This window comes from Crinia signifera, chromosome 2 (assembly GCF_055691185.1).
Source record: "Crinia signifera chromosome 2, ASM5569118v1, whole genome shotgun sequence".
Classification (NCBI taxonomy): Eukaryota; Metazoa; Chordata; class Amphibia; order Anura; family Myobatrachidae; genus Crinia; species Crinia signifera.
The window spans coordinates 326,341,043-326,367,140 of NC_139218.1; the positions used below are offsets into that span (position 1 = coordinate 326,341,043).

The 26,098-nt window shown below is 42.5% G+C and overlaps 1 protein-coding gene across 2 annotated transcripts in view; it reads left to right on the forward strand.

Annotated features, from left to right (window-relative positions):
• The window catches only part of LRP1 (LDL receptor related protein 1), a 254,553-nt gene that overhangs the window by 50,881 nt on the left and 177,574 nt on the right, over positions 1-26,098 (forward strand). For both annotated transcript variants that reach the window (XM_083169349.1, XM_083169350.1), the window contains exons 2-3: positions 3,593-3,715; positions 16,241-16,378. In XM_083169349.1, coding sequence (XP_083025475.1) covers positions 3,593-3,715; positions 16,241-16,378 — 261 coding nt within the window. The remainder of the gene's footprint in view (positions 1-3,592; positions 3,716-16,240; positions 16,379-26,098) is intronic.

Consider the following 26,098-nt stretch of genomic DNA (forward strand, 5'->3'; position numbering starts at 1 on the left):
GTGATCCGTCAGAATCTGGTGAAATCGGACCAAATTGCATAAGTTTATGGGGGCCTTAAGTTCAAACTGGCTTTGCGCCATGGTCCACCATTCTTTATAAACCATTTTTTTGTAAAATGTCAACTAGAGTAATTGTGTTCTTTGGCTTCTGGGCTCATATATGGCCTCTCTGGGCCCCTTCAGCCACTTGGCACCAGACCATAATCCCATTTATATAAGTCCTAACCAGACACTGATAATCTATGAAAACAACCAGAAGCTTTAGGGGAGCTCCCAAAGGAAGAAGGTTCATACATTGTAAACCACAATCACGCATTAGTTCAGTCATTTATCACCTTACAGTGAATGTTCTACAGTGTGTTATTGATAAGGCTGGAATTTCTTAGAAGGTGGATATCCTTGAAAAAACATATAAATGTATAATAAATGTGTTGAATGCAGGGTTATGGTTTCCTGAGGAATATAAAATGTGTTTCTTTGAACCTTGTGCTCTTACAAAGGTCTAAGCTGTACTATTTGTTGGCACTTCACAGTAAATATAACAACACAATTTCCGCCTCTTACAAAAGACTCTATATTTTAATGTGTAGGAAATATTGGTCTGTGCTTCTAAGTCACAAATCAGGGTATAAAAGTATCATTGACTTATTACTACTGCAATTAATACTATATATGACATGGGCCTTCAGGGCAGTACAAATGGTGTAATGCAGGCATTCCCAACCACGGTCCTCAAGGCACACCAACAGTGCAGGTTTTGTAGATATTCAGGCTTCAGCAAAGATGGTTTAATCAGTATCCCTCAGATACTAATTAAGTCACCTGTGCTCAAGCCTGGATATCTACAAAACCTGCACTGTTGGTGTGCCTTGAGGATCGTGGTTGGGAATCCCTGGTGTAATGGTTTGTGTTACTGCATCTTTGCTGAGCCCATCCCTGCAATTAAGGGAGAAGAGTGGAGTGGAACAGCACTGCACCACCACACACTCTGCATGCAACTATAGGTTCCGGGATTCTGCTGTGCTTCACTCCCCTCGCACCCAATATGGGTTTGATACGAAATCCCGTCGGTCGGCATCAGGATCCCGACCACCGAAATCCCGACAAGGGGGGGAGGGACGTGGATCGCCAACCCATTGTGGGCTCATTGTGCTCACAACGCAGTGGGCCCGGTGTCTCGATACGCTCGGCACACTCATTTCCCCCAAATACAACATGAGAGCAGGGAAGGAGGTGTCCCACATGCAGTGCATCTGATCTCTTTGCAAGACCTGGGACCGACTAACAGTAGCCTTCCATCGTCCCTTTTATTTTTAACCCACACCCCTCAATTGCACCCAAGCCTACTACCGTCTCACTGGATCATTCCAGTGCCCCTCGGAGGACTATATCGTCCACTTTAGAAAATACCGGGCTAAAGGGATGTACAAACTCTTCGAAAAGAAGCAAAATCAAATGGTTTTTAACCCCTTGGGTGGTATGGCCGGAAATTTTCCAGGCTCAATTTTCCGGCCATACCACTAATATAGAAAAGGTGCGTGCCAGTGGTGTCCAGGTGTGCTCCACTGGCACAGCACCTCTAGAGGCTCCCCCCCTCCCATCACCTTTGCTCCAGCGTCCGCCGGAGCTCCCCTGAACCAGCCGCCAGCTGCTACTCATTTTACAGCAGCAGTGACATCGGCGGCAGGCTCGGGTATGTTTGGCGCGGCTCGGGGGGGACTTGGGAGCGCTCAGGCACCAGAGTCCTCCCGAGCCGCCGCGAACATCCCCCAGCCTGCCACCGACGTCACTGCTGAATACAGGTTTGTCCTGCCCCAGCAAAACCCACCACTCAAGGGGTTAAGATGCTTTTGATCTGCATTCGATTTGACTTGCGCTCCCGTTTTCTCTATATCGAAAAGAAAAATAGATTGTGCAAGCAAGGAAATATCAAATTCGATCCAGTAAATCCTATGTGTACACTGTGCCTATCGAATGCGAAAGTGCAGATTGAATGTGAAATCGAATGGAAAGCAAAGGCCAAATCGAAAGGAGATGGATTTGGGGAAATCGAAAGTAAATGGCAGTATGGATGTGTAATGGTTAGCATTACTGCCTCACAGCACTGAGGTAATGGGTTCCATTCCCACCATGGCCCTAACTGTGCGGAGTTTGTACATTCTCCCTGTGCTTGCGTGGGTTTCCTCCGGGTACTCCAGTTTCCTCCCACATTACAAAAATATACTGGTAGGTTATTTGGCTCCTAACAAAAATTAACCTTGGAGTGAATGAGTGTACATGTGGTAGGGAATATAGATTCTAAGCTCCACTGGGGAAGGGACTGATGTGAATGTTCAAATATTCTATGTAAAGCGCTGCAGAGGATAAAATTCCTGCCCCCATACAAATGAATGGTTAGCCACTGATTGGCTGTTTACTTGGTTTTTTTTTTGCCCTCCACCCGGCTCTCAGTGTCCCCCTGCATCTCATGTGATACATTGCGGGTGTTACAAAGCACGCATAATGTGCCACAGATGGCTGCACATAAGATTTATCTTATGTGCAGCACGTATTCTCTGCAGCTCTGATCTAATGCGCTCAGAACCGTGGATTGGATGTCCATACACATGTGATTTGGGCAGATTTTTCACCTGATTTCTCGGCCCGATCCACCAGAAACTGGTGAAATCCGACCCAAATCACATAGTGAATGGGGGCCTAAAGTGTAAATGAACACAGTACTGCATTTTTTTTTTTTTTTTCATTAAAAGTTTTGCTTAATGAAGTTATAAGTAGGGAATTGGTCATTTGTGTACTGGCATTGGTGACGTTTATACTTTGTTGTACAGTAAATCCTGTATAACATTTAAGCAGCCTTGAGCAAACTTTGGAAAAATGAATGATTGATCTGTAGGATTGCAGATGCTTCCATTTATGTTGGTAGTCCCAGTCTAGAACAGTGAGCGTGAAAATTGTGGTGTCAGGCTAATTGAAGTGAAAAGAAAATAAGAGTCCATTTCAGGGCAATATGCAGTAGTCTGGACTAATCGGCCTGCTGTGACCTTTATGGATGCAGACTGTGGTCCAAGTGCGTCTGTCTTTTTAATGTCTGCGTGCAGCATGCAGTGTATGTTGTTTGGATGGATTCAGTATGAAATCCCGGCGGTCAAAATCCCGACAAGGGGGGACGTGGATCGCCCCCCCTTGCGGGCTCGCTGCGCTCGCCACGCAGCAGGCCCGGTGCCTCGCTACGCTCGGCACACTAATTTATTCTCCCTCCAGGGGTGTCGTGGACACCCCTGGAGGGAGAAAGTGTCGGGATTTCGGAGGTCGGGATTCTGAACGCCGGGATCCCGACCGCCGGGATTTTAACTGCATCCCGTTTGGATACAGTGTCTCCCAAATTATTATTTTGTGAGTTTGACAGATTGTAACAGTTACAATTGTATTTCAAGTTCTGTTGGAGAGTTAATTTGTATAATTAATATTTTTGCATTACGAGATAATATTAGAATTTGTCGTAAATAGGAGGCATATTTGAATCCACTTAATTCTACTATTGTACATTTTTGCTGAGGGTTTGTAATGAACTGTCTGTCTGTATTTATTTCAGCTCCAAAAACATGCAGCTCCAGGCATTTTACCTGCAAGGACCAGGTAACGTGCATCTCAAACGGTTGGAGGTGTGACAACGAGAAGGATTGTCCTGATGGATCAGATGAAGACCCTGAAATATGTAAGTGATTTATTACCAATCATTGCCTTTGTACAGAATTTAATCAATTTACAATTATTTTATTTTTTAAATACAGTTTTTGGCAAGTTCTTTTTATACAAGGAAACTTTAACTTCAGAAAATATCTGTCATATAAGCTTGCGAGCAGGGCCCTCCTACCTTGGACTGTCTGTAATTACCCAGTTTGAAGTATAACTGTCTCCTTTTGTAAAGCGCAACAGAATACTCTGTGCTATATACTGTAAGAAACGGTTAATAAATAAATATAACAAATATGTACAGACTAGATTTAAAGATTAGGGGTTATGTAATCCCCCCCCCCATGCTTACGAATATGTCTGTGAGATCATTTCTACTGATAATTGTCAATCCTTGCCATTGAATAACACCGCCTTGTCATTGTATTGGAAGAAATCGGACTCCAGCTTTGTATCTAGCTTCTAAAAGCTGCTATAAGATTAAACCAATTTTTAAAGCATATGTATATGCTATTAAGCCAGCTCGTAGCAGAAGCTTCGAAAGCTAGTCTGCTACCTTCTGTGTTTGTGCATGTGTGAGAAAGAGATGTAGTTTCACACTCTGCCAGCAGATGGCAGTGTTTTGGAGACTCACGGACACTAGACATATACTATATATATCTCGTAAAACATTAAATATAATTTAGCTAATTCTGTAGGTCAGTGGTTCCCAAACTGTGTGCCATGGCACCATTGATGGGACACCAAACACATCAGATTTCTCGACCAAATCTGACGGGAACAGGTGAAATCAGCCCAAATCGCAAAAGCCATCCTCAAAGCCGCGCATCTGCTGGTATTGCCTGCAGATGAACAGCTTTCCCGCCGATGATGCGGGAGCTCGTAGCAGCGCTCACCGCTCATTGCCGGAGCATACACACTGGGCGGCTTTCAGCTGAAAGCCGCTCAAACATGCTGTTTTGAGCGATTTTCTGCTCAAAGTTGCCCAGTGTGTATGGGCCTATAGTTTCTGCCCCCATTTTGTTAGCACTTTGTAACTGTGAAACTGCTCTTCACCTATAAACCGGATTATCCTTGGTAATATAGTATAGCGATGCATGCACATATAACTATCACTTTCTGCTAGTCCATGTCCCAAATGACAAGAGGGCTTGGGGAGAAGATGCCAATGATCAAAATGGCTGTTCTGCTTTCTAAAAGCAGTATGTCCTTGTTACAGTCTTCTATATAAATGTATAATAACATTTTAGCATAAACCATTCAGGGTGACCAGTTATAGAAGCATGTAATATAAAGTGCATATTTCATAACAGATGACTTTTTGCCGTTTTAATGACTCTTTTCTACATTATTGGGGAAAACATGTAGAGGTTGGATTGTAAAGACCTATTTCATGCTTTTCATGTTAAATGTTTTATTATCTTCATAAAACTTCAATAAAAATTATTAATTGAAAAAAAAAAAAAAGACCTACAGTATTTCAGTAATGGCTAACCTCGACACTCCGGCTGTTGTTGAACATCACATCCCAGCATGCCCTGCATCAGTTTTACTATTTGGCCATGCTAAAACTGATGCAGGGCATGCTGGGATGTGTAGTTCAACTACAGCTGAAGTTTTGAGGTTAGCCATCACTGCCCTATTTGTTCTGTGAAGACCATACGAAGGTCGAAGTGTATAGGTTCATTCATTAGAATATTCTGATCAAGCCCTTCGTAACTTCCTCCCCTCTTGCAAACTGAGCATCATTTAAGAGTGTGTAAAACTTGGTGACTTTACCCACCCTACAGACATGCTCCAGTCTTCATGAGCCCCATCTCACAGTGTCTCATTCATGTTACTCTGGTGTTTGGGATACGTAATCACCGGGCCATAGCCCATGCCTGGGAACTGAGCACAAAGCCGCAGTGTGCTACGTGTAGGCAGACGTGCAGTCCGGGAACTGCTTGTTATGTAAAAAATAAACACACGAACAACAAACAAACACATCAGCGTCTTGCTCAGTTACGGCAGAACACCATTCTCTTTCTGTCGGTAGAACGTTATGCTTTAGAAGTTACTGGACATTTTCCCCCAAGAATTTATTTAGGCTGCACTACAAATATATTGGGAGTCTAGGAACCAGTATCAGACTGGGGAACCTGGTGAGGACGTGGCTGTTCTCACTGATAAGCCTGTAAATTATGCATTTAGCTTTTATTCTTCTCATCACTCATTGCTAGAGCGGCAATCCATATTATGTAGTACTGTACATCCGTCCCTTTCCCATTGGAGCTGAATTCCCTACCAGGTGCACAGGCACTCAATGAGATTTGTCACCTTCCCTCTGAGCATCCTGTTCATCCAGTTCAGCCGTTTATGGGTAAATTAAGTGTGAGTTTTTTTGAAGTGAGAGATGTTGCTGCTAGCAACCAACCAGATTCTACTTCTCCTTTATCTAGGTCAGGGGTAGCCAACTCTAGTCCTCGAGAGCTACCAACAGTTAACGTTTTTCATCTCTACTCACAGAATCACAAGTGAAGTATTTAGCGCCACCTGTGGATCTTTTAAAATGTGTCAGTCAGTAATGAGTGCACCTGTGTACCTGAGAGGTGGTGTACCTGAGAGGTGAGCTGGAAAATGTGAACGGTTGGTAGCTCCTAAGGATTGGAGTTGGCTACCCCTGATCTAGCATCTTCTAGATTAGGGATGGCCAAACCGGTCCTCGAATCAACCACTGGTCCACGTTTTTCAAATCATCTATATGGTGCACAGATGTAGTCATTACTAACTGTCAAATTTTCAAACATTCCTTCCTACTATAGATCCACAGGTTGCCCGAAAAGCATGAACTGTTGGTCTTGAGGACAGGTTTGCCCATTTTCTAGTGTAGGGGTGGGCAATAAGCATCCCTCAAGCTGTTGATGGACTACACATACCAGCATGCCTTGCCTTCATATTGCTATATTGCCATGCTGAAACTGAGGCAAGGGATGTGTAGTTTATCAACAGCAGGAGAGCCGCTTATTGCCCACACCTGTTCTAGAGGATAATGGCTGGTATTTCATGGATCCCCCCCCCCCCCCCCCCCCCAAAAATAAATAAATAAATATATATATATATATATATATATATATATATATATATATATATATATATATATATATATACATACATAAAAAAGTATTGATTGACGTTTCAAAATGGAATATAAAATGTTTCTCTGAGAAAGGGCCTGAGGCACAGAGTGGGGAAAAATTGAGGGAGACTGAGAAAATCTATTGTGTTCCACTTTCTGCAGATCTACTGTATGCATGTTGTAACATGTTAGAGCAATAAGGTTTATCTAAATGACCACTGCTCAGTTGAAACAAGAATGTTTACATTGACATGTCTAACCCAACCAAAATTACAAATCCGCATAATTTATTTAATAAGAGAGCCAACCTTTGAACTATGGAGGGCTCAGACTTATTGAAATAATTGGAACAGAGGGCGCTTTGTGGCAACAACTGTAAACATAGCATTTGTACTACGCCTTAATGTTTCAAATCTCTGAGATTGAGTACTTGGCTGATACTTTCAGCCTAATCTCTATTTCAGGAAGCGTGTCCTACATCACATGAAAGATATTTACAAGAGGGTTATTGTATTATAGAGAAACAAATCCCAATAATTGGCACATTGTATCTTAATCTTTTCTACAGCTATATAGATATCTGGCCTGCAAGAGTAGGCAGCACCGTGATAACCATGAATGAGCTTTGCCTAGTTGAGCCGGAGGCAACCAGTTGCTACTACTTATTGTATTGTATATGCACCTTGCTCCGTTGTCTGACTGAGTTTGGCTGTTTTGATAAGGATCCAGTATGACCTAAATGTTTGGCGTAGCAGCATAACAAAGCCTGTGAAGTGATACAGTACAAGTACACCACCGATTTTTCGGCAACTGTTGGTCGGAAACCTCTTTTTAATCCGGACAATTTTGCTTTGTCCAGATTAAAAGAGGTTAAGGACCTCTTTTAATCCGGAACATTTTCTGCACATTGGCGTAACATGCTACAGGGGCAAGTGTCAGTGGGTACAGCTTCCGCGGGCACTGCAGGTGACATAGGAAGCATCGCTGCGGCTGTTATGGAGTCCACGGTCACAGCAAGTACCGCATATGGGCGGAACACACAGCGTGAGCAAGTGTCCCTAGGTATAGCTAATAATCAGTTTGCATACACTACTGTGTTTATTCATTAAGTAATATTGTATTGTAGCTTATATTTTACTATGCATTGCTTTTAGAAATGCAAAAAAATTAGACATATTAACAGATTCTCCTTTAATCCGGCACGGTACTGGAACCGACGATGCTAGGAAATCGGTGGTGTACATGTAGTACTGTATAATGTACTTGTTCGACTCCAAACTGGAATCCAGGCCAATGCAGCTGACTGCAGTATGTTACTTACACATACCATTTGTGTGCATGCGCTTTATTTGCGGAAGGTGTATGCGCTTTATTTGCATTTGCTAGCGATGTCTGCCCTGCTGCAGGGCCAGAAGAAGATATCATTGACCAGGGCCTTGCTGCATGTGTATGCACTTGCCTATGCTGGGTTCCGTTGCACCTGCTGGGTACACACCATGTCGTGTGCACCCAGCAGTAGTTGATTAGAAAACTAAGGAATAGGCCACTGGTTTTATGCTGGCCTGATACACTGCGACATGTCTAATGGTACGATTTCCACGTGTCTTTAACATTAGCTGAGGATATTATCATCCTATCCAAATGTATAGTCTTGTTTTGTACTGTAAGGGAATTTGACAGGTTTCACTTTGTGCAGGAAATTGTATCAATAAATGTCCATATATTAAGGTACATACACCTGGTGCAATCTGAGATTCCGATATTGACTACATATTAAAAACCTGAAGAAAAATTAAAATAAATTGTAGTGTGTATACAGTTTGCGTTGTTGATGCGTGTCCCTGTGGGATCGGGATCGCAAAAAAAGAGAAAAAAAAAATTAGACTGCAGGTACACATTACACCACATTGTGCCTGTATCCTAATAATAAACCGCTAACCTTGGGCAGCAAAATTAAATCAATATATAGCTTTTTATTATTTTTATTATTATTTTTTAAAGAAAATGTACCGGTATTTGATGATAAATATGGGAATCCTCACCATTGAATCATTGAGTATCTCAAACTGCTGTCATCAGTTGTAACACAGAATATGTGAAACTAACCACAGAATGACCATGAAAGACCTGCAGGGCGGAATCTGGATTTTGTTCACACGCCGCATGACCTTGGAGTGTATGTAAAGTTTCACTTGCTAGATCCCAGGTGTACTAATGATTGGCTTCTTGCTCTATCTAGCCAATGCTCTGGCTATTCCACAAAACATTTACTCAGGAATAGACAGGGGTGCTTCTGTAACAAAGAATTTCACAGCAATACAGAAGTTGAATCCTGTCTTGCTGGTGTAAGATGGTGTCTAGTCATGGGTACTTCCTGGGCTTTCTCCGTTATAAATACTTTATGTATTTATATACATTTTATTTTCTTGAGTGTAACTATTGCTAGGTACATACTATTAGATATATCGCTTGTTCCATTGAATGGGCGATCGATCTGTAGTGCATTGGTGGGTGTGCACACCTGATATGATCAGATATAATGGGTCGGCCCCACAGCGCTGTCTATGCAGATAAATCTGCATATCTGTGAGTGTGTACGGGTGACCCGCCGACCTATTCACATGCACACTCACTTGTGACATCAGAACAGACACATCAACCAATTGTCAAGTGTGTATTGCTTATCAGATTGTCCACTATGGCGGTGTATCTGTCTGTTGGCAAATCTGACAGCCTACGACTGGTCACAGTCTATAACTATTGCCATGCATTTATTTCCCGGATGTTTGTACCACTTTTGCTTTGGTCCAACACATGGGCAGGTTATCAGGAATGGCAAGGTTACCTTTTGAACTACTTCACAAGGGATTGCTGTGTAAACAGGGACACCCAGCCTTTGTGTAAAGAAAGTGTTTGGCAGGAGGTCGTATCCATGTGTAAACATGCTCCAAACATTTTGTGTTTGTGCAAATGTGAACAAAAACGTTTCAACATGAAGAACTTTAAATAACAAACCATTATCTAAGTAACTATAGACAGGACAGGACAAGTCCGACACTAAGGCTACATATTAAGAGATGTGGTGATGTAACAATAAATGAAAATGCGGTACTCTTTACCTAGAAGGGCGCCCGTCGTGGTGATCGCGGGTACATTTATGTCTGGCCGCGACGCGACCGACGCGATGCCCGCGATTTCCCATTGAAACCCATGTTAAACATGGAAATCGCGTCGGTCGCGTCGCGGCCGGCCATAAATGTACCCGCGATGGCCGCAACGCGATGCACCTGATTTCCCATAGGAATCAATGTTAAATGGCCCGACCGACGCGATTTTACGGTTAAATGCCTCAATGGACCCGATGTGGGCATAGGAAACAATGTTAAATGGGCTACAGAGCCCAAATAGGCACAATTAACCCTTAAATGTCCCCCCAAATTTTTAACGCCACCCCACGATCCACGCCAACCCGAAGCGTGGCGAGCGCAGCGAGCCCGCGAGGGGCGGCGGTACGCGTCCTCCGACCTTTTCATGCCCTACTATCCACGTCGGCGTGGAGTTGAGAATAGAATAGTGTGGCGAGCGCAGCGAGGGGACGCGGATACCTTCACAGTTATACGCGTCCCCTCGCGGGCTTCACAGGTGTCCGTGGCGACGCGGACACCTGTGAAGCCCGCGAGGGGACGCGTTTACCTGTGAAGGTATCCGCGGCCCCTCGCGGGGCTCGCTGCGCTCGCCACGCTTCGGGCTCGGTGGCTCGCTGCGCTCGCCACACTATTCTATTCTCAACTCCACGCCGACGTGGATAGTAGGGCATGAAAAGGTCGGAGGACGCGTACCGCCGCCCCTCGCGGGCTCGCTGCGCTCGACACGCTTCGGGTTGGCGTGGATCGTGGGGTGGCGTTAAAATTTGGGGGGACATTTAAGGGTTAATTGTGCCTATTTGGGCTCTGTAGCCCATTTAACATTGATTCCTATGGCCAAATCGCGGGCATTAAGGCATTTTACATGAAAATCGCGGTCAATCAGCCTTTTTAACATTGTTCCCTATGGGAAAATCGCGGTCATCGCGGGCAGCAGATTTTTATGTACCCGCGATTTACCCGCGATGACCGCGATTTTTACCCCCGACGCCCGCGATTCCAATCGCTGGCGCCCTTCTAGGTAAAGAGTACCGAAAATGCTTTTAAGAGCTGTAAGAATAACGTTTTACTTCTTCTTTTTTTTTTTTTTTTTTTTATTGTCGTGGGATGTACAAAGAACATTAAGCTAGTGTGTGGGGTGGTGTAGACATTCAAGCCTCTATAGTCTATCCATCCATGTCTTGTCTGCCACCATCACTCTAACCTGTTTTTGAACCCCAAGGCCTCCCTCCTACCAAGTGGCATACTCGACTTTTGACATTAGGGGGCGTAATGAAGAAAAATAGGCAACAAGTTGTTAAATGAAACCATCAACATCTAAAGGAATGGGACCATTTGGTCTACAGCAAGTTGATAGACAAGCCTAATGACCTGTCAACTTAAACCCGACCTTGAACCTAATGCTTTTCGACCAACATGCTGTAGACCAAATGACTGTATCCCCATCTGAATACATTAACTTGCATCTTAATGACATCAGTAATTACTGCTTACATAACATAATGTCCACACACACACACACACACACACACACACACACACACACACACACACACACACACACACACACACCCACCCATATAAAGTAATAGAATTCAGTAACCACCATAGAGTAAACTGAGCATACCAGATACAACTATACACTAACCACAGCAGAGCTGGCCCCAGATCTACTAGCACCCTGAGGGTGACCTTTCCGAGCCCCCCACCACCTCCACTGCCAATCCAACTATATCCATATTTAATTTTCATTATTAACAGCTAATTAATATTTCCCTCACATTCCAAGGCTTCAGCTTTGATGCGTGTGCACATAGGACTCTTGGTCAAAAACTGGAAGATTCCTCATCGCAGAGGACCGCTCCCACCTCCTCTCCTATGGGAATTTCTTCAGGCACATTGTTTATCAATTTGGTTATGCTTGCAAATAGGGGTGAGATGCATTGCAAGCAAATTGTCATGTGTGATATATCCGAACCCCTGCGAGCTGTCTCAGACAGGGCCCTCCACTTGTAATTTAGGGGTGACTTTCCATGTCTCCAGTATACCTCAGTAAATTAGCAACTGATCCTGTCTCCTGTTTGAGCTTTTCTTGCCCTTCAGTAGTACACAAAGGCTTGTTTTTCCCCCCCATTGTACTGTCTATTTCAATTATGGTATGTGTGTTCTACTGCAGTTTGCCTATATGGCACAATCAACACTTTGTACACCATATAAATAATAATAATAATAATAATAATAATAAAAATACTAAAATCAGTTAAAATAGGCATAATTTTAAAATGAGCTATTTTGATCATTGATACCAATAATGTCGCTTTTATTGGGGGCACTATGTTACTTGTTTCTATGTGTACGTTTTATAAGGAAACAAGACTCCATAATTCTAAGATTTCTACAATTGCTCACTTATGATTACTTTTACCCACACACAAGGTTTTAATTAAAAACCTATAAATATGGATTAAAATTAAATTGGGCTCAGTGGGCCTTATGTAGTGCTGTAAAAGAGCCATAAGGCGTAAGGCCCCCCCACATCAACAACCCATTGGGGTAACCTGTTGCTGATATTTGGGCCCCTTTTACACTTTGCGGTTTAGCATTTTTGTCCCAAAGCAATTTTTTAGTTTCCAGTCTGCTAATGATCACTGACACCCATGCACACTGACCACAGCGGTTATTATATGGTTCATCCACAGTAGTTTTCATGCTATTGCTCATTCTGGATGATCCGGAGTCATTGTTCAAAATGACAGTGTAATCTGGATTCCAGTTTTTTTTCTGGAACGTCAAGTCACTGAAAATGAACAGTAATGCTACACATCTGTATGTAGTGTTAGGGAGTCTTTTGAATGCATATATTATTTGGAAGACATAAGAATCGTAAAAATTACTCCCTTAGTATGAATGGTAAAGCTTTTAAAAATTAAGAGGTGATGTTGCCCATAGAGACCAATTTGGTTGTGTCTGTCATTTCTGTATTGAATTTTAGAACATGATAGACAGAATCTGATTGCTTATACCCCAGAATATTGTTCTCAGCACTGAATTAACTGAATGTTTTTCTCATAACTTATTTGTTAATGTGCCGGATTGTATGTGCAGTTGTTGCAGGGAATATGTTCAGGAATATCCAGAGCAGGTGATTGGATGTAGCAGGTGCTGCGTGACACTATTGCTGCTCTGTAGTAAGCAGTAGAACAAGGATGTTTGAAGCTTCCCTAGTAGAACAAATTCATGCTGCTGTCTTTCATGGTTGAGGCATCCTATGTAGGGGGGAGAGGGAGGCGGGAGACAGGGATGAGTATATGAATGGGGGGATGCTGTCTGGAAACTATGCTAAATAGCTCGTTGCTGTTAAGCTGAGATTTCCTTACACTGCTTTCCCCTAGCACCTTTCTGTATTTCTATCAAGTAACCTCTATAGTTTTTTTTTTTTTTTATTAATTAACAGTTTCTTTTATAGCGCACACATATTCCACAGCGCTGTACAGAGAATATATGAACATTCACATCAGTCCCTGCCCCAGTGGAGGTTACAATCTATATTCCCTTCTACATGTACACGTACACGTACACACACACAGACTTTCCAGGGTTAATTTATGTTGGAAGCCAATTAACCTACCAGTATTTTTTGGTTTGTGGGAGGAAACCAGAGTACCCAGAGGAAACCCATGCAAGTACGGGGAGAATATACAAACTCCGCACAGTTAGGGCCATGGTGGGGATCGAACCCATGACCTCAGTGCTGTGAGGCAGTAATGCTAACCGTCACGCCATCCGTGATGCCCATAGTCCTAATGACTACCCTGTTTCCCCGATAATAAGACCTACCCTGATAATAAGCCCTACCCTCATTTCTGGACAACGGTCCAGAATAAGCCCTACCCCTAAAATAAGCCCTAGCTAAATCCCCATTTTGCCCAGTCCCTGTGCTAAACTTCCAGCTCTGCCCCTCCCCCCCCCGCGCATGAAATGGACGCTGCTGCAGCTCTGAAGCCTCTGCTGATGCAGGGATGCATTGGGTATATGACGTCATTGCGCACCTCAGGGACTGATCTGTACACAGGCGGAAGCGGAGAGACTGAACGGCGCCGGAAAGGCTGAGTGGCTGAAAAATGCAGAAGGAAAGGAAAGTGTCAGTTGTGCTTAAAGTATAAGGTGATTGAGGGGCATGATGTGGATAAAAGCAGGGACTGAGGGGCTAAAATAAGCCCTCCCCTGAAAATAAGCCCTATGGTGTTTTTTGGACTGAAAATAAAAAATAAGACAGTGTCTTATTGGGGAAACACGGTATATCCAGTCCTTGCTCATGTACACTAAACCCTTTTATCATTGTCATGACTTATGGGAAAATATATATATAAGACAGTGTCTTATTGGGGAAACACGGTATATCCAGTCCTTGCACATGTACACTAAACCCTTTTATCATTGTCATGACTTATGGGAAAATATATATATATATATATATATATATATATATATATATATATATATATATATATATATATATATATATATATATATATATATATATATATACCGAAACAGCCTGTTGCGCGGCATGACTGGTTGTCAGAGGGATTGCGTTCTGAGGATGTCTGTGATGCGTATTCCACCATTATGCTGAGATGCTCCCTCTCTTTTTTAATGATCCGATTTGCACTTTATATGCCTTTTTCATTTTGATGCTGCTGTCTCTTTAATGCATTTTTGTATTACACCATTTTTGTGAGCTTCAGCACTCCCTTATTTTGACTCATGGTCTATATATAATATATAATAAAAAAAATAAAAATAAAAAAAAAATATATATATATATATATATATATATATATATATATATATATATATATATATATATATATATATATATATATATATATATATATATATATATATATATATATATGTGTGTGTGTCCGAGGTAGGCGGCACTCAGAGACGATGTAGACAATTTAAACCATAAAACGGTTTATTGTGAAAAAAATTAGGCAACGTTTCGGGGATGACCCCCTTTCTCAAGCCAAAACAAACACTTGTTTGTTTTGGCTTGGGAAAGGGGGTCATCCCCGAAACGTTGCCTCATTTTTTTCACAATAAACCGTTTTATGGTTTAAATTGTCTACATCGTCTCTGAGTGCCGCCTACCTCGGACACATATCTACTAGCCCTCTGGCTTATGGGAAGGCACCGGGGCACTAGAAGAGCATACGGCAACTCCGAGTGCCGGCTCCCTCGGATCATATATATATATATATATATATATATATATATATATATATATATATATATATATATATATATATATATATATATATATATATATATATATATATATATATATATATATATATATATATATATATATATATATATATATATATATATATATATATATATATATATATATATATATATATATATATATTTCTATTTTCCCCTCAGGTTGGTTGACACTTGAAACTAACTTATGTAAAGAAATTCTTTTTTGTATACGGTATATGCAGACATCTAATGTTTTTCACAATCATTCCGATGGATTAAAAAAAATGGATTCTGTTGCACCTAGAATTTTTTTAACATATTGGCAGTGCTTCCCTGCTGGTACGTTTTTCTCATCTGGCAGCTTCTGTGTGGGTCCGGCCGCATGAGATCTCTTGCACAGTTTTGCTGGCCGGGAGGTAAGACACACTAGGCTTCTGCTCTGTAAGTCTGGATGGGATTGCTGAAGGGGGGAGTGTTTTCTCTCCCACTTCAGTGGGCAGAAGTTATTCATTTCTGCTTTGCCTCTATCAGAGGTGAAACCAGATGAGCTGTAACAGTATAAGATTATGATTATTATTATTTACAGTTTCTTATATAGCGCAGCATATTCCGTTGGAATATACAATTGGAAACAACAGTGATTAAGCAAACTGTGTAGATACAAACCAACATGGAGGTAGGGGGGCCCTGCTCGCAAGCTTACAATCTATAGGGTGTAGGGTTTATGTAATAACCCTAGGCAATGAAGAACCTACAGACATTGCTGCGCCATGAGCACTCATGATAGTTTGGTGCACCTATGTTGCGGACCCTTATAGACATACATTAATGTCTGTCTGTAAGGGACTGGGTATATGATTCTTGAGTCCCCAGGTCCCATTGGTTTTCTGAACATCTTTTGGATAAGTAAATTAAACGTGTACCCTACAGGTTATATGTTGATAAGTGTATTTCATGCTTTACAAAACTATTTGATAATAATAATAATAATTACATTTTCTCTTTTTACCAGGTCCAGATAGCAAACTTTCAAAATGCCAGCCCAATGAACATAACTGTATTGGCACGGAAATCTGCATACCCATGAGTAAGCTGTGTGACGCTCATACCGACTGTGCCGATGGCTCTGATGAAGGAGCTTTCTGTAGAGGTAAGCTAAATGCACCCAGGCAACTGATATTGTAATTATAGGTTAATAAGAAAATACTTTATTCAATTACATATCATTTCAATGGAGAGCGATCTGATGTCATTCTCATGTTTTTTATTTAAAAATTTTCATAAATTCGGTGTACTGTACTTATGTGTCCTTGCTCTTCTTTCCAGTCACATGTGCAGCCGCATAACGATTTGTGACCTGTTTTTAGGAGCGTACACTCCCATGCAGTCCTATAGATCTCTTGGTGCATACAGAGTGCATGTGCACAGCCTTGGGCATGCTAATCGCGGTAAATGGCCCGTCATTGCTGCAAGAAGTCAATGAGATCAGCAAGGAGTCCCCTGTATATATTACATTTTAAAATGCAACCCCATACTGGTTTCAGTTGAAACAAACATATTTGTACTTGAAAGAAAATTGTCTGTTTGCCTTGAGAGGAACAAAAACCTTTTATATAAATGTGTCCTCATACGTCCAGCCCCAATACGCCATGCAGGGGGAAGATGCCTGGTATAAGTGAGCTGACCGGTTCTGTGCAGCTCAACTAGCATTGGGCTCTTATCAATGTCTTAAGGTGTATAGCGATGCAACTACACTACAGTATGTTGCACCAGAAGACTGTGCTGATTAATTTGATAAATTACACTTGTATATCTGTGTAACTGAGGGCCTTATGTTGGATGAGTTGTGTACAAACTGAAATCTTAATTGCAAATGGTGCATCATGTGACTAAAGCTGGCCAGCAAATCCCATTTGAGCTGCTCGGGACCTTCACCGGCGGCAGGATTGCATGCGATACATGTGGTCCCTTTTGCATGTGACTTATCGCATGCAATCCCATTCCCCACTGCCAGGAGGCTGGTAGATTCAGAGGTCGTACGTGCAGCTGGTCCGACCTCTGACAACGAACCAATGCACATGGCACCACACAGCAGATTGGATGTAAAACGCAACCAATTTGGACAGTTTTCACCCTATTTCACGTCCCATCCCCCCCCCACCCCTGTCGGGATTTCGGCGTCAGGCTTTTGACCGCCGGGGTTTCATACCGATCCCATGTGGACACATCCTTTTGCTCCCAAAAGCCACTAAATTGGAAAAAATGGTAGTTTTGATAAATTTGTAAAATCAATTGGATTTAATCAGTTTGTCGAAATTGTCCATTTTTGCCTGTTTTCTAATATTTGGTAAATTTTCATTCGCTCCCATGCATTACAGTACATTACCATAATTTTGTTTCAACCACCAAGATTGGACAAATAATCTTATAATGCTTCCATCTTAAAAGAAGCTTTGCAATGTACCTGAATTATTACCTTTTCTTTTCCTCTGGCCTGAATAATATGAGCTTGTGGCAATTAGAAGTTTTACATGTGCTGTAGGAGCACTGTCAGATCTCGGAATGCAGCATTAGAAGAGTCTTTGTTCCTATTGACTTCTTTTATCTGTGGTTTTTGTGGTTTTGGACAGCACCTCTGCTTCATTAAAGCAGGTTGTTATTTTTTTCTTGTTTGGCACTAGGTCCTGCTGTGTGAGTGGAATGAGAGTTGGCATACAGAAGCCGCTGGTTAGAGGCAGTGATGAGTGGCAATGTGCAGTAAAAGTGGAACTGCTTACTAATACGCTACAGTGCATCCAGAAAGTATTCACAGCGCTTCACTTTTTTTCCACATTTTCAAAATTCTACGCACAATACCCCATAATGACAATGTGAAAAAAAATGGTGAGATTTTTTTCAAATTTTTTCAAAATAGAAAAACGACATAGGTAGTCACAGCCTTTACCGGGAAGCTCAAAATTGAGCTCAGGAGCATCCTGTTTCCACTGATCATCCTTGAGCTATATCTACAGCTTAATAGGAGTCCACCTGTGGTAAATTACTAGACCAATGCCATCCCTACAGTGAAGCATGGTGGGGGCAGCATCATGCTGCGGGGATGTTTATTTCAGCGGCAGGAACTAGAAGACTAGTCAGGATAGAGGGAAAGATGAATGCAGCAATGTACAGACATTCTGATGACTCCGTATGGCTGGGGAACATCTGCATTTTCTGGTGAACTCCCAGTAAATAGCAGTGGCATGCCCCAAAATGTCTGCCTGCTGTCAATAAGACCGCAAACGACCAGCGATCACAGGCGTTTGCCAGCAATACATGTGTTACCCCCATAACATAATGATACGTTGGTGGGCAGTGCTGGTGGTAACGTATACAGTGCTGGCCATTACGCCTCATATTTTATTAACCAACATTGGTGGGCAGGGGTATCAGTAATATTATACATTGCTGGCATGTGCCAGCAATGTATATATTACCAGACAAATAAAAAAAATAAAAAAAGAAGTAGCGCTAATGTTGGAGATTGATCTACCTATTTAAACCCAGCTGCTCACTAATGGGATTACCACTCCCAGTAAAGAGTATATAACAGTATAAAAAAAGCAGAAGGCGCTCAGGTTTAAAGTATAGACCAGTGGTTCCCAACCCTGGTCCTCAAGTACCCCCAGCAGTGCACGTTTTCCAGGTCACCCGGCAGGTCCACTCATTATTCAGGCACATTTGAAAAGATCCACAGGTGGAGATAATTATAGCACTTGTGATTCTGTGTGGAGACCTGCAAAACATGCACTGTTGGGGGTACTTGAGGACCAGGGTTGGAACCACTGGTATAGACAATAGCCAGTTTTTTAAGAAAGTTTTTTAGAAATACCACAATATTTAAAGACACAACAATGAGCAAAAAGAAAAAACCCGTTAATACATGCATCAATAATAAATATATTAGGTACCGGCCGATACCAACCAATATTGAAAAATTGGATTAATCCCAAAAAATAATAAATACATTTTTTTTTTAATTAGTGGGGTTAGTAATAGTAAAAATGATCCTTCTACAGAATGATGCCCATGAAGTCCCACTTGTTAGTTCATTTAGAGCTAGCTCATATATTAGTAGTGGTACAGCCAACCGTTATTAGTATTTAGAATGAACAAGTCCAGTAATATAGATAAGAGGCAGTTAGTGATAACTATATTTACCAATCCTCCGACTGTAGTTTTAGATGGTACAGATGTAGCGGGATTCATCTTTGCAGGTGATTGCGTCGCCATCGCCATCCCCTGCCCCGCCGCCATCTGTATGCCGGAAGGGGACGCGCGCGCACGAGGTGCGCACGTCCCCTTCCGACTGTGCTGCCCACGGTGCACCCCCCGCAGTGCCCTTGGGTCCTCCCCAGCCCCCTCGAGCGGGAGGCGGACAGTATTGCGTGTCTCAGTCAGATGGAGCGCCGTGTTGCTGGCGGTTCGCCAGCAAAGATAAAACCGGCCCCATCTGTATGCAGAAGGGAGAAGGATATGCTCCCACAGCTGTAGTCACATGTAATTCCGGGCTAGTGAGGCTGAAATAAGGGTGGAGGGGACTCCAACTGGAGATCAAGTTAAAAGGTGGAGCCGGCCGGCTATTCCTTTCAAACAGAGAAGTTTTATCGATCAACGCGTTTCCCCGCCTATGTGTAACTACGGCTTCCTCAAGATCAAGTGTCTGCATGAAAGGCGTTGCACAGGACTTGACAGCTCAGTTGGCCCAGGTCTGGCATATTGAGGCTATATGTATGATGACGTATCTGTAAGTTTGATGAAGAACAATTTATTGAAAACAAATTTAAATGTGGTTGGTTTATTGAAGGTCCGCAGTGGAATCCATTGTGAACTGTTGAGAAGATACAAAGTAGAAGTCTGAGGGGATTACTTAGCTGAGTATAGTTTTATTAGTGATTAGCGGTTCCTCCATGTCCAGTCTCCCTACCCCTGCATATACCTGGGTCTACCATCTCATCATCTGCATGCTGGCGGTGGAGTTCCATGAGTAAATAGTTGTTAGAGCTGGGTCTTCTTAAACAATGTTCAGCTGCAGATACGGTCAGATAATTCACATTAGAGTATATCTAATCCCTTCAAAAATCAAATGGGAACTTTTAATTCAAGCTTTTGGAGTGATTGATTTTGTGAAGAATGTTTCAGCAGCCGATGGATATCATTTTTCTGTAATCCTTTTTACCCTTCAGATTAAAGTTTAACCAACGAAAACCTTGATGGAGTTGATTTGGTGCCTTTTTGTCTAGTGTATACTTTGGACTTTTCTAGAACATTACAACAATATTATTACGTTGTCAATAGTGGTATTTAAACCATTTAAATTTGCTGAGTATTATTATCCGTGTACCCTAGAACTAGTGAACCCGAAGAGCCTGTTTCATGCTCAGAATTTTCCGCACCCCTTGAGACAACCAGTAATTCCCATTTTAATTGTTGTGGGTCACTGCCAACAGCTCATCCTGCACAAGATCATGCTTTTCCTTTTTATGGTGGAGTGAGCATAAAGGAAGCGAAATCAAAGAATTGCAAATTATTCCTGCCATGCACACTCATCAGGATTCATCAGGGCTCTCCTGGTAAATTGATTTGACACAGTACAAGTGCAACAGTTACTCAGCTGCCGAGGCTCCCACAATGGGCACTCTGTGTTCTCCGAGAACATCCTCCTTTTCTACTCTTAATGATGTCCCATAGAGCTGAGCGAGTGCGCTAAATTCCCCAGCACTGTGCTCTTACATTGCTAGTATTAAGAGAAATAAATGAATACCTTGAAAGTATATTATCCAGTACATGGATATGCTGATGTGTTGTACATAATTCACAGCATTTGTTCTTCCATCTACTCCGTTGCCAATAACTGAATGTCATTTTTAGTGATCGTTCGCTTCTGGTACAGTTGACGTGCATCGTGGGTAGGGGATGGAGTGTGCTTTTTCCACAATTATAATGGAGACCCCAGCAGGCAAGTGCCATCATTTTGGCAAGTGCAAAATGCTGCGTAGAGCATTTCTCTGCCCCCCCCTTTTGGCAGTACAGCTGTAAGCATGCAGAATAACAATTGCATAGAGTGTTGTCCAGTGTCCCTATATTGTTTGTTGATAAACTGTGCATCTCAGTCGGCACCAAGTAGGCCATGATGGGCCACAACTCTCTTCAAGAATTGTACTCTGTGCCAATTTGTTTTCTTTTGTTGGAAAGGCAATAGAAGATGGATAAATACCGGGAAACTCCTGTATTTATTAACATTTACTGATATGCTGTATGTCCAGCATATTCCGTTGTGCTGGTCTATCCTTACCAAAGCCTTGTTAAAAATTGTAAAAAAGGTATCTAAGTTGCGCTCACAAGCTTACAATCTATAGGGAAATCTGCATATACCTATTGGTCCAGCCATATTGGCCTGGTGTCAGTGGGCTGTGTGGGTGTAGAAAGAGAACATATGTAAAATGATGGTGGACTGTATAAAGGGAAGATAATTGGTAGAATAGCTTATGTGGGTGGATCTCCGATATTATTAGCAGTCTGAAGGGGTGAGGTTTCAGGGAAGATTCAAACGTTCGTAGACTAGAAGAACGTATATGTAGTTATTTGAGGGAGGGTAATCCAGAGTTGGTGCAACCGTGGAAAAGTAATGGGAGCAGATAATGAGCATGGATGAAAACTGCGGATCTTGTGTAAAGCTGGGAGATAGAGATATATAAAATGGTTTTATTCAGCTATGCAGTGTATATTGTACCAATGGTTCAGATTGTTGTACGTTGAATTGTGATAGATGACAAGTATACCATTTTAATCGCAACAAGAGCAGTATAAAAAATGGAGGAACATCATTTGGTCATCTAGAAATGACTAGTAATCTAGTATCCTATCCTGCATGAAAGATATATAAGATTTTTTTTTTTCAGACGCCATTTTTATTGGTTTAAAGCAGGGGTTAGGGAACTTTTTTACCTTTTGCCCCAAAATATATTTAGACACGCTGATGTTACCCCCTTGATTTGAAAGGAAGGAAATCCTATAATACCCCCAGGAATACATCCTGCTAATACGATACACAATTGATGATGATGATGATGATGATGATGATGATGATGATGAGGATTACCATGTATGGCTGTGCGTGGTACAACATTTCTACCACACAGCCATACATGTAATCATCATCAATGGCTGTCAGGCTGCGTGTGGTATAGCCATTGATAATGTGACCTAATGAAGAAGCGGGTGGACTTGGAGGCGGGGCCCGGAGCATCACGCAGGGAAGAGTCCTGGTACACTATAGTACTGTAACACACACAGCCGGGCATGCATATAGAATCTATATAAAGATTCTATTTGCAATGAAATGAAATTCCTGGGAGTAATGGACGGTCACGCTGCTCATACACAGCCGGACATACATATAGATTCGCTGTATGCTTGGCTGTGTCTCTGCAGTGCAACCATCCATTTGGGGTAATGTATCATTGTCCTCTAACCACTGTCTTAAAGGGTAATATTATATGACCACAAATGACAGATTAAACATAGAATGGTATAGGGACAGAGTCACTATTTACATCACCATGTTAATAAAAAGTGGATATTCGATCAATGTAAAATGTAAAAAGATGCGGGGAGTAAAACAAGGTAATAATCACATTTTAGCTATGGAACAGCATGGCTCAAATTCTCAGCGACATGACTTATAGATCATAATATTGAAATCAATATAGTCATCATGTAATAGAGTAGAACACAGATTTGAGGACGGTGGGGGTGGAGGGAGTGTCCAGTCAGTAAAAGGGAGACACAGTATTGTATTAGTGCAGATAATAGAAATCAATTCGGCCTATACACTGTAGCCTCATCTGGTCACAGAGAGATCTAAGATTTAAAGATCAATATGAGGTAATAAAGGGATGAAGGAATGGAGAAGAAAAAATGTGATGCTTAGTCGTCGTTTCGGAGACCAAACTCCTTTTGTAGGAACTTGTCCAAGGTAGTCACTGAATATCACCAACACTGGCAGAGTTGCTTGGATCACAATTGTAGGATTGATGACTGGACGAATAAGTCTCATTGGCCCTTATTCTGATTGATGCGTACTTTTCCGCATACTTTCGGATAGCGTCTTTACGGCGTCTGCGCATGCGTGGAGAACGCAACGCGCATGTGCCACGCATTGACTCCGTACCTGTTCGGCCAAATCCCGTACAAAACTGTGCACCGCAATCAGTCTGGATATATGGGCGTATTATGGGCGTCATGCGGAATGACACATGGGCGTAGTTTAAAAGTGGGCAAAACTGGGAGGAAACATGGGCGGACACGGGGGAGTACACTTATGTTGGGGGGCGTGCATTCGGATAGCACTCTGAATGCACGCGAACAAAACCGATAGAAATGTGCGGTGTCCATAAGTCAAGTATTGCTTTGCGGAAACCACTCGGTCTTGCGGTAGGCGAACGGAACGCCTAATGACTACAAGCATTAACACCTGAACCCAATACAATCGACTCCTTTACTCATTACTCACTAATAGGACGCTTGTCAGTGCTTTAATTGAAACCATTGCACTTCAATTGCTGTAAGGGTTAATGTGTGCAATGCATGTGTTAGGCATGGTTGTAAGGATATATTGGCATATAATTGATTCCAATTCCAAATAAACATTTTTTTATGAGGATAGGTAATTGAATAAGTGGGTCATGTGATGTATTGCAGAATAGACATAATAGTGGGTAGTTTTGCGTAAATACACCGCTTCCGTGCGGACGGACCGCTTGCCATCCGTTCGGATGCGGTATTCCCGTGCATACTCTGTAATACCGTGCAGAATCTGAGTGTTTCCCCCGCACACGCATGGTTTGTATGTCGTCCGTAAACACGCCCTGTTCTTAAAGAGTGAGTCCGTCCGAATGCGGAGGACACGTGGGCGTTTCTACGGACGATGGCCGCACGCGGCAGCACAGCGTGGCGTGCGGACCGCACCGTAAGAATTCGGGAATATCCGCATCAATCAGAATAAGGGCCATTGTGTAAGAGCTGTACTTACAAGGTAAATATGTAAACCTGCAGTTGGTGAACTACAGTATAATAAGTTGAGTGATGGGTGGCAAATCCTTTAGGACAGCTGAGGTGCCCAGCCTGTGGGTAACTGCATGCTCAATTAGCATTACTCTCTGAAGGAATTCACCTCTCCTAATGTCCCAGAATGATGAAACCATACACAGGGCTAAAGGCGCCGTTATAACAGTTCCTGCTTCGCCGCATTAGCGAGGCGAAGCAGGAGGGGACACCGACAAGATGTACTAACATCTTGCTGGCCGAAGCGGGAGAGCGCTAACTTCCCCCTCCGGCGATGTCCCCACCTGGAGACAGCGCATCAGTTAATACTGATGCGCTGTCTCCTCCCCCCCCCCCCCCCCCCGGCCAGCTCACTGCGCATGCGCGGGATCTCGCTACTCGCGAGATACCCAGCGCAGTTCAAAGCCAGCAGCAGGGGCAGCGCTGTCCCTGCTGTGGCATAGGGCATTGCCGCCTGCAGCTGTCGAAGTCAATTGCTGCAGGCGGTGGAACGGTTAGCGATGCTGACCGTTCATAAATCAGGCAGGAGGCAGGCGCGCAGCACAAAATATCATAGCTGCGCTATGCCTCCTGCCCCACACCGCCGCACGATAGACACCCACTCGGCGGGTGTCATAGATCAGGGGAAGCGCTATCCGCTGCTTTAGCGCATGGGGATAGCGCATATGCCCCTGATCACCACTTCATAAATCTACCCCACAGTCTTTACACTTTAAAGTGGAATTGAGAAACATTTCAATGTGGTAGTTGTCTGATAACTGTCACTGTGCTTTATTTTATTTTTTCTTCTTCATTGCGCATTGTTCAAACTGTGAGGACTGTGAATATAGAAACATAGAATTTGACGGCAGATAAGAACCACTTGGCCCATCTAGTCTGCCCCTTTTTTAAAGATGTTACCTCAAACCATATTTGATCCTTATTTTTTTGTAAGGATATCAATATGCCTATCCCAAGCATGTTTAAATTGTACTACTGTATTTGCCTGTACCACCTCTGATGGGAGGCTATTCCACTTATCTACTACCCTTTCTGTGAAGTAATTCTTCCTCACATTTCCCCTGAATCTTCCTCCCTCTAGTTTCAGTGCATGTCCTCGTGTTCTGCTGCTCCTCTTCCTGTGAAGAATGTCTCCCACCTGTACCTTGTTAAAGCCCTTGATATATTTGAAAGTTTCTATCATGTCCTCCTTTCCCTTCTCTGCTCCAAAGTATACATATTAAGATCTTTTAGTCTTTCCTGTTACGTTTTGTGATGAAGGCCATGCACCATTTTAGTTGCCCTTCTTTGTACAGTCTCTAATGTATTTATATCCTTCTGGAGATATGGCCTCCAGAACTGAACACCGTATTCTAGATGAGGTCGTACCAATGACCTATACAGTGGCATTATTACTTCTTTCTTTCTACTGCTGATTCCTCTCCCTATGCAACAAAGCATCTAACGTGCCTTCTTCATTGCTTTGTTTGCCTACCTGCCTTTAAGTTACCTGAAATAGTGACACCTAGATCCCTCTCTTCCTCAGTAGTTTCCATTAAAGTGCCATTTATACTATATTTAATCTTTGGATTTTTGAGACTCAAGTGCATGATTTTGTATTTTTTGGCATTAAACTGTAGTTGCTATGCTCTTGACCATTCTTCTAATCTACCTAGATCATCAGTCATTTGTTTTACCCCTCCTGGTGTGTCTACCCTGTTGCATACTTTTTTGTGTAATCTGCAAAAGGGCACATTTTACCCTCAATTCCATTTGCAATATCACCAAT